General features: G+C 30.7%; 1 protein-coding gene across 1 annotated transcript; it reads right to left on the bottom strand.

Moving 5' to 3' along the window:
- Positions 1–3,482: 3,482 nt before the first annotated feature.
- Positions 3,483–7,124, bottom strand: LOC112749839 (transcription factor DIVARICATA). The gene is made up of 3 exons (XM_025798259.3): positions 5,670–7,124; positions 4,573–5,088; positions 3,483–4,041 (listed from the first exon to the last, which is right to left on the bottom strand). The coding sequence occupies exons 1-2, from the start codon at positions 6,143–6,145 to the stop codon at positions 4,599–4,601; spliced, it is 966 nt and encodes a 321-aa protein (XP_025654044.1). The 5' UTR covers positions 6,146–7,124; the 3' UTR covers positions 3,483–4,041; positions 4,573–4,598.
- Between the last annotated feature and the right edge of the window lie 2,710 nt (positions 7,125–9,834).

Genomic DNA, 9,834 nt, shown 5'->3' with positions numbered 1-9,834 from the left:
ACAAACCCCTATTCACCCCTTTCACCTGAAATAAGGAGAAAAACAACCTAAGAGAAGGTGGATATTCTAAAAGTTCCATCAAAACCTCAAACGCCCGAACGAAACCCCATGAGTTGGGATGAAGTTGACTTGGGACACAGTTCAACCAATACAAAACCCCACACTCGAACTCGGTAAAGGGAAGCCTCACACCCAGTTCCATGAAAAGACAACTATACATATAAAAGAAAGACCAGTCATCTAATCGATCACAAACCCGATCCTCCTTCCCACAAGGTAACAACTCAATCCTAACGCTACTACCAGGCCTAACCTAATTACCCGACCCCAATAGCTTCACCGACTCTTCATCATCAAACTGGGACATGTACTCTCTAACCCTAATGTCAACCCAGTCATATGGACTACCCACATTACAGTTCTCCATCAAGAACAAGGAAAGAAAAAAGCAAAGAAATGAAGAAGAAAAGAAGGAAAGTATCAGAACTGACCTTGTTTGTTCATTTTTTCAGACAGGACCGAAAAACGATTTTTTCAAAAACACAGCAGTAGGAAGAAAGGGAAATGCAACTAGAGATAACTCCCACAAAGGAAAAACGGTTACCAAACCACACCATTTAATCCAAAATGGTAAAAAAGAGAAAAAGCATTAAATGCCCACGATATCCAACGGACAAGGATACCTAGAAAAACGGGATAGTTTCACATCAATCATGTCGTGATGGCACGCAGAGCGAGGCCACTACCACCAAAACGTTCTGCATTCCTCATAGAACCAAGCCGAGCTTTGGGGGCTGTAAGAGCACATGCGACAGCAACTCAGCGACCAAGGATTACGATATTCCTGGTTCAAAAACCTCGCCTTGGTCCTGTCCAAACCAAGGCAAGCTTGGGGGCTATGATACGTCACACGAATCCTCGGTCGCCCGATATACTCGGTAAGTAAGCATTTAAGGTCGGCGCCACGTCAGAAACCCGATAAGCTCGGAATGTGAGCATACGACCTTGGCCTCACCCATCCGAAAAATAAGACACGTGCTCAACAAAACCTACTCACTTAAACAGAAATATCATAACCAACCTATAAACCAGGACTTATCCACAATAAACGGTAAAATAACCCTATAAAGTCGAGCTAGTATGCTCGGCTAGAATCAGGTTCCACTACCAGTTTCATATTCACTTATTCACTCTCACTTATTTCTCTCTCTTTTTTTTTCTTTTCTCTTTTCGTCGAGAGAGAGAGAGAGAGAGAGAGAGAGAGAGATTATCACTAACTTGAGCGTCGGAGTATCTTTTGCAGGTATTTCCGCTGCGGTATTTGATCTTGGCCGACGTAAAACTCTTCCTCTCAATTGACGACTTACTCGGAAGCGCTTAAACTCGACCTACCTAGTGTTCGGACGAATCAGTTACGAATATTATTTTTTCTTGTAGTAGATGTACTGTCTAATAGTATTTAAATATTATTTTGACTTACCTAAACTCGAATTGAGATATAGCACCAAATTTTAAGATATGATCGAACTCCTCAAATATTCTTTAATATTGTAGTATGGGTATCTTCTAAAAATACTCTGACTCTGAAATAAATGTATAACCAATTTAGTATTTTTTTTTTGAAAACTTGTTCGGAGTAGATTTTTCTTTTTTTTTTTTCTTTTTTGGAAACGTGATTTTATCATCACATTAATATACAAATGTTATGCTATAACTCGATTTTTTCATAAAAAAATAATATAACATTCGTAATTAGTCTAAAAAAAATATTCGATCAGTAATCAATCTACAAAAATGTAATCGATCAATAACACGTTAGTCAAGTGTTATATTAGTTCAAATTATATGTAGCAGATTTTTCGAATCAAATATTGTTATCATATGACGTGTTGCAACAATACTCATCAAGTTTTGACAATTAGACATGTTTAGAAATTTTCCAAATAAAAAAGTCATTACTTATTATATTTATAAAAAATTGGAAAACAAAAGAAATTTTAATTAAATTTTGGCATATAAAATAAAAAAGGTTAAAGAATATTTCTATTACAATGCATGAATCTAACTCACATTGTTTGCTTTTTAATGAAGTATAAAACTTCATATCAATCATTCCAAAAGCTGAAAACGCAAATCATAACCACAACTTGTTGATCAGTAGAATCTAACAGATAGATTGTCCCACTGAAAGGCATAAGGTTCCAAGATTAGTAGTAAAACTCGGATATTGAGTGTGAATGAGTTAAAATAAAATCTATGTTTATGGATGGAAAACTAAGCCCTTGGAACCAGAGGAATTATAGGAAGAGGAATATGCACTAAAGATATTTTAACTCAAAAAGTTAAAAGATAGAAAAAAGAGAGTAACAACTTGATAATTATGGAGAGAACAAATTGAAAAGAGGAGAAAGAGTGGAGCATGAGATGCTCAAATTAGTGGCTCTTGGCTTCATCTATGGTCAAGATTCCATGTCAAACTCAGTCAACTCATCTCTTTTAGAGATAGATTACTAATTTGTATTTATTTTTGTTTCGTAAATTAATTAGATAAATTATATCATTTTATGGAATCTGAAATTTAACCAAACTATGTGAATGCTTTATCAAATGATAAAATAAAATATGAAAAAGTATCAAAAAAAATAAAATATGAAAATTTAACAAACAAAACAAAATAAGAATTTACTTTTAGTATATTATAAGTGTAAAATAATTTTATACGTGTATAAATAATCATTCAAAAACATATATAATTAATCAACTATATAAAATATTTTATACTATAAATATTTTATAAAATAAATACACAAAATACTTTTTTAGTATTGTTTACCTATTTTAGTTTAGTGGAAATAAATAAGGTAATTTGAAAGTACAATTTTTTGGTGTCACTTTGAAGAAATGCTGTGTGACTCAGCATGTGTTTCAAAACAAAGCATATGGTGACATGGGATATAGTGTCCAAAACCAAAATTAACTGCTTCCACAGTTCCACTTGCAAACAAAGAGCACGTGAATGATTCTTCACTTTGATCATTCCACGCATTAGGATTCTTAATTGCTTCATTATTAATTAATTTTTTTTTTTTTGTGTCCACCACCTAAGATCATTAACCCATTGGAGGCTTAACTCAACATAATAATATTATAGAATTGAAAAAGTAACTCGTGGACTTAATTAATCAGATGGGTAGCACTTAAAAACAATGTTCTACTACATAATCGTGGACTTTTAATTTGGGGTAGTAGGATCTTAACGTCCACCATGTTATATAGAACCCAGTACAAAGTGCATACTACACTAAAATGATATAATATAATATAAATTTTAGAATAATTCTAGTCAATTATTATTTTAGTGTACAGTTATGTTTGTTTGTTTTACATTAATATATGATCTTAGTATAATTTGGTAAATTTAAGATGTTATTATAGAACTAAAAGAGTAAAAAATACTTAAATAATTTCTAATACATAGAGACTTGTGTTTCAAAATGTTTCATTATAAATCACATTCTTTTTAGTACACATGAGGAATTGAACCTATACCAATTCTATACCAAAATATTCACTCATATTTGACAAAGCTAAGGCCCAGGTGCCTCATGAATCACCCCCAAGTCATATCTGAAAAAGCTTTATGGTCTAATCATCTAAAAGCATTAATTACAACCCCCTAAAATATCTCTCTTTTTTTTTCAAAATTACACCACTAATATATATGATTGATGGCTTTGGCTTTGTTCATTCAACATGTGAAGATGAAAGCTGCATATTTATTGCACGGAGATAATATTTGTATTTTTTTGTGTGTATATTTTTGTATATTTTCTTAAATATATATAAAAAATAATTTTAATTTTTTAATTTTTTTATCATCCACTTTTAATATCAAAAGTAAAGAAATATACAAAATAATATACACAAAAATAATACACATATAACATTACTTTTTATTGCAAGCATTTTCCAAAAAGGTGAATAGTCACAAGCTACACATAACTTCCTTGTGCTCTTGACATTCTTCCAGATAAGTCCTTCCTAAATAGAAGATGCAAATAAGATGCATTAGCCACCATCTAAGTTCAATCATTCAAATCAAATCAAATTAAATCATCAAACATCCAATTAGAAAAAACTATTGTTACACAATCAAAAGCTTCATAACTTATCCTCTCATAAATCACATTTTAGTAACATATTTTTAATATTTTAAGGATAAATACAGTTAACTTTCTGATTCTTGAACATTACTTCACGTGTACTTTATATTCTAAATATTTACATTGTACAATTAGATACCTTAAAGTTGTTAAAAAATCCATAAAAAAACTTTAGTTAACTTTTTTTTTTCTCAATCAAAATTACCTTTATATAAAAAAATAATTTTATCACATCCAATAAAACGATAATTTTAAGATGTATTTAATTTATATTTTTATTTTCTGTTATTATTTCTAATATTTTTTATTTACAAAATTCTAAAACGTAAATTAGCCACACTCTTAGAATCTCATGTAACACATTTTAGATAAGGGTTTATGACGAAATTGAGGTTTAGCATTTTAGTACCTTTTTCAGATTCTACATGCCTAGTTTCACTGAGGTTGCATTGGTTGCATTTGCATAAAAGTATCATAAGGTCCAAATTGAAATCCATGGAAAGTTCCTCTGAGTAAATACTGCTCCTGAGGTTTAGATCCGTATGAAGAAGCTCCACACAAAGGTGTCATGAACGAATTTCCATTTGTTGAATCAAACACCAAAGGCACACCTTCATATGGTGGTGATTTCCAGTCATATTCCTGTTTAACCATGCTTGACAAAAGCTTCTGATTCTGATTCAAATTCGCATCTGGAGAAGGAGGTTTGTTACTTTCCGACGAAGGAGACTTTGTTTCAGGGAGATTAACCATTGTGATATCATGGATACTGGATCTCCGCTTATCCTTGCCGCCGTTAAGTTGCCGGATAAAGTATTTCTGAGCATGACTTGCAACTTGCGTCGGCGTCCTTGTTGTAACAAAATTTCGAGATATATTTCTCCAATCACCTTTACCATACTTCTTCAAACCCATCAAAAATAGCCTGTGGTGTGGATAATTAGTTCAATTAGCAATTAGTCCAACATCGAAATCACTAAGCAAAAGGAAAAATAGTAACCAAAACTTGCAAACTAAACACTAAAGAAAAGATCTCAAATTCAAAGTCACAACTCGAGTGCAGATAACTTCATGTGAAGATGATAGTCGAGAGTGGTCAAATAATTTGACAAGTTTTACTAAATTGTCATCTATCAGCTATCGGCTATTACCATCACATGAAGCTAACTGCACTTCTTGATCAGTTCTATAACTTCAAAATCATTAGCAAAACATGGATTCTTCTTCTACTATTTGACATACACAAAACACATAGCAAGATCAGTATAATAACTAAAACAAATCCTCTTCAAAAACCCAAGTTTTCAATCTAATCTCAGTTTCCATTTATTCAAAGGCATCTGAATTATGTATAAACAAAAAATCAGTCAATAATTTAGGTATGAGTATAAAATATATATTAAAATATAAAATACATATTAAAAATATATTTATGTACAAATGTGCAGTAACTGATTTAGTGATTGATTTTTGGTGTGGTGATGTCATTTTTGTTAAAATTATTACCTGTGCTCTTCTTCAGTCCATGGTACACCTTTCTTCCTTTCTTGTTCAGAAGGCCTAGTGGAAGAACCCCTTTTGCAACCAACACCATAGAATTGCTTAAACCCATCAAATTCATGATTATCAACCCACTCCAATGTGAAAGAACCATCAGTAGTTCCCCCTGGAATTGGTATGAACCCAGATTCAATTACATTCACATCTTCAACTAACTCCCTATACTGTTTGATCACATCACCAACCGTCTTCCCCGGGATCATAGCCGCCACCTTCAGCCACCGGTCCGGCGTCTCCTTGTCGAAGAGCGCCAAAGCGTTCTCAAATTGCTTGTTCTCTTGTGGTGTCCATTTGGTTCCTGCACTCTCTTGGAACAACCAATTTGAGTTGTGAAGGTAAGAAGCTGGAGACAGAACTTCAATTCCCCTGTTCATTTCTTCTTCTTCTTCTTCTAATAAGCTATAGCCAATAGTTGCATACATACATAGCAACTCAAGTAAATATTCAATTAAAACGAAGAGAGAGAGATATATATAACAAAGAGAAGATATTAAGAGTGGTAAGAGTTTAATCTTGTGGACAAAGATGCATTATTTTGCAAAGGAATCTGCTACTTTTCACGTAGCCACAACCAGAGGAATCTAGGGATGGGGAAAAAAAGGAAAGGGTTCTTTTTCTTTTCCAAGACCTAAGGAAAATTCCAAATTCCACAGGCTATGAACAAAGCACTGGCATAAACCCTAAAAAATACAGTTCAGATCTAAGAGAAGAAGAGATCATCACCATCCAAATTTACCGCACACAAAAAAAAAAAAGACCCAGATGAAAAAGTTAAAAGATAAACCCAAATATGTCAATGGAATTCCAAATTCGAAATTCTAACCCCAGAAGGTTATCGAGTGACACTGAATAGAAGGTTCTAGAATGATAAGGGTGCAATATAGAAGGAAAAGACTGAAGGGGAAGGTGAGAAAAACAAAAAAGGAAGCAACTTTGAAAGAAAATTGAAATGGGGTGGTAGTAGAAGTAGAAGTGTAGTAGTAGTAGTAGTACTAGTACGGTGAAGCTCTGAACTTGGATTTTGCAGTGCAGAGTATTATAAAACAGGGAAAATGTGTTAATAACGTGACAGAAGAAGATGAAGCAACAACAACATCAGATAATCAGAGAACCTATGGTGCAATTAGAATAGAATACGATGTTGCCATGTCTTTTTAATAAAAATAATAATAATAATATTCAGCAGAATATGATAGTTTAGTTGTTGTTGTTGTTGTTGTTGTTGTTGTTGGAGTAGCAGTAGTAGTACTAGTACTAGTGATTGTTTCTGTGAGAGAAAGCGATCTATATGGAAGAGAGAGAGAGAGAGGGGAAGGAGTGTGGAAAGAGAGAGGTCAAAGGCAGTGAGTTGTGATTGGTTGAGAGGGTGTTTGTGGGCGCTTACACAGATACTACAATGGTACTTCAAGCAAGGAGGAGAGAGAAAAAAATAAGGTGTTAAAATTTAGCATCAAAAGATTCTATCTAGTACGGGTGGCAACACACTTGATTAGGATAGGAACTCCTTTAACTATCTCAAAAACTTAGTTACGGTAGAGGTGGCTGTGACTGTGAATCACACATTCCAGAATCCAAAGCATAAGTTGTTAGTAAAAATATTATTTGTAAATTAAAATTAACTGTATTATATTATTTAATCTATTTTTAATATATATTTTATAGTTTAATATATATTTTATATTAATAATTAATTTTAATAATTGATTTAATGTATACTTAATATAATTGATTTTTTGAGTATAGAAATAATAACAAAATGTTAGAGTAATTATTTTTTAATTGTAAAGTTTTAACAATATTTAAGAAAATATAGTAGTTAAATTATGAAATATATATAAATTCAGTTAGTAGGTTTGAAGAGTCAAATAATTGATAAAAAATAATAATTTTAACTAATGTTATTAGCTCTAATGGCATTGAACTTTTGAAATTAATGCAAAACAGTTTCATAAAAAATCTTAATTCTAGAATAAGTTTGTCCAAGGAACTCAAAATTATGGGGTAAAAAACTATATTTTTCATGAAACTTTAAAAATTTGTTATTATGGTAGTAATTTTTCACATCTTAACCATATTTGATTTTTTTTTTTAAGAAATACTGACACATATATGTTATAAAAAGGATAAATAAAAAAATAAAAGAAATTTTTAAAATCCTAAAAAAATAATCATTAACAAATGAAATTAAATAATTATTTTAAAATATAGTTATAATTTTGATATTGCAGCTAAATAATGAATTTTAAAAAATTGATTAAATTAAAAATATTGTCATATATTTAGAATAATAAAAAATAATCTTACAATTTTAGTTACATTTTTCAAGTATTGTTAAATTTTATGGCCATTATAAATACTATAGTTATACATACTAGTGTCTTGATCCAACTTTTTATAAATTAAGATGGATAATAATAATAATAATAATAATAATAATAATAATAATAATAATAATAATAATAATAATAATAATAATAATAATAATAATAATAATAATAAATTTTGAGAATAACTAAGATATAATAATGAATATGTTACACTACATTCAAGGCTTTTTATATTTAAATAAAAAATTATATTTATCAATTTAAAGTAGCATATAAAAATTTACTAATTTATGTATTTAGTATTTTAGTGTCATTTTTGTCGTTAATAAATACGAAAATGTTGTGATAAGTTTAAAAATGTGGAATGTGGATGATCATTTATGGGCGGTTGTTTTTCCCTCTGAAAAAGTGATGCTCCCAAGCCAAATTAACGTTAAATAAAATTTGAAATATTCAATACTTTACCTCTATAAACAGTGAGGTATGAGACAATGGACGGACAGCAACAAACAATAATAAAACAATAATAATTCCTCTCTCTTGAACAATATCTCTCTTTTACTATAATATCTCTCTCTCTCACTTATATATATATATATATATATATATATATATATATATATATATATATATATATATATATATATATATATATATATATTACTTCATACAATATTAAGTAAACACATATATGAATCATTTTTAGTGAGCTAATTATATTAATACTAGATTTTTTATTTACAATTTTTTATTTTATATTTATTATATCTTCCTTAATTATTTATTTTACAATACGTTATCAGCACGAGACTCTGATCAAATTTTTAGGAAGATTCAGGTAACAAATTTGTATTATGTCGAAACTCTCTCATCTTAAATTCAATGTTCTTGATATATCTGAAAATAATTATTTATCATGGATATTAGATGCTGAAATCCATCTTGATTCAATGGATCTTGGAGATACCATTAAGGCTGAAAATAATGCATCCCAAAAGGATAAAGCCAAAGCCATGATTTTTCTTCGTCGTCATCTTGACGAAGGATTGAAAAATGAATATCTCACATTAAGAGATCCTGCAGATCTTTGGAAAGACCTTGAAGAAAGGTATAATCATCAGAAAACGGTGATACTTCCTCAAGCTCGATATGAATGGACGCACTTGCGTTTACAAGATTTTAAATCCATAAATGAATATAATTTTGCAATGTTTCGAATCACCTCACGAATGAAATTATTTGGGAAAAAGATCACTGATCATGATATGTTGGAGAAAACTTTCTCAACCTTCCATGCCTCGAATGTGCTCCTACAGCAGCAGTATCGAGAAAAAGGGTTTAAAAAATATTCTGAATTAATTTCTTGCCTTCTTGTCGCTGAATGCAACAATGAGTTGCTATTAAAAAATCATGAAGCGCGCCCAGCTGGCGCCGCCCCATTTTCTGAAGTAAATGCGGCAAATTACCCCAGAAGAAGTAGAACAATGATAGTTGGGTCCCATAGTCGGTAGCTAGGTATGGATAAGGAGGCATAGAATACATATGGTGAGCTACAACAATAGTCAAAGAGCCTAACATAGCTAAGTTAGATAATTGAGCATGCCATGAAGTTGTTAGGATCTCATATACTCTTTATATATATTTCTACCACAGAGAAATAAAAAATGCAAGTATAAATTCTTTAATTAGACTTTTTTTTTTAACTTCAATACTATTGGTTTTGAGGTGTACGATTAGAATAGAAGTTAAAAATTGAAGAAAACCTTATTTTCTTCCATTAAGGA

The sequence above is a fragment of the Arachis hypogaea genome, chromosome 2 (assembly GCF_003086295.3).
Source record: "Arachis hypogaea cultivar Tifrunner chromosome 2, arahy.Tifrunner.gnm2.J5K5, whole genome shotgun sequence".
In the NCBI taxonomy this organism is placed as follows: domain Eukaryota; kingdom Viridiplantae; phylum Streptophyta; class Magnoliopsida; order Fabales; family Fabaceae; genus Arachis; species Arachis hypogaea.
The sequence above is the reverse complement of the archived record's forward strand: the minus strand, read 5'-3'. Positions and strand labels throughout refer to the sequence as shown.

What these genes read in the sequence shown, in the direction of transcription:
- LOC112749839 (XM_025798259.3), bottom strand. Translation starts at nt 6,145, where the DNA reads ATGTATGCAACTATTGGCTATAGCTTATTAGAAGAAGAAGAAGAAGAA. An exon ending in TGGACTGAAGAAGAGCACAG is followed by an intron (nt 5,089 to 5,669) that starts GTAATAATTTTA and finishes TCCACACCACAG; the next exon opens with GCTATTTTTGATGGGTTTGA.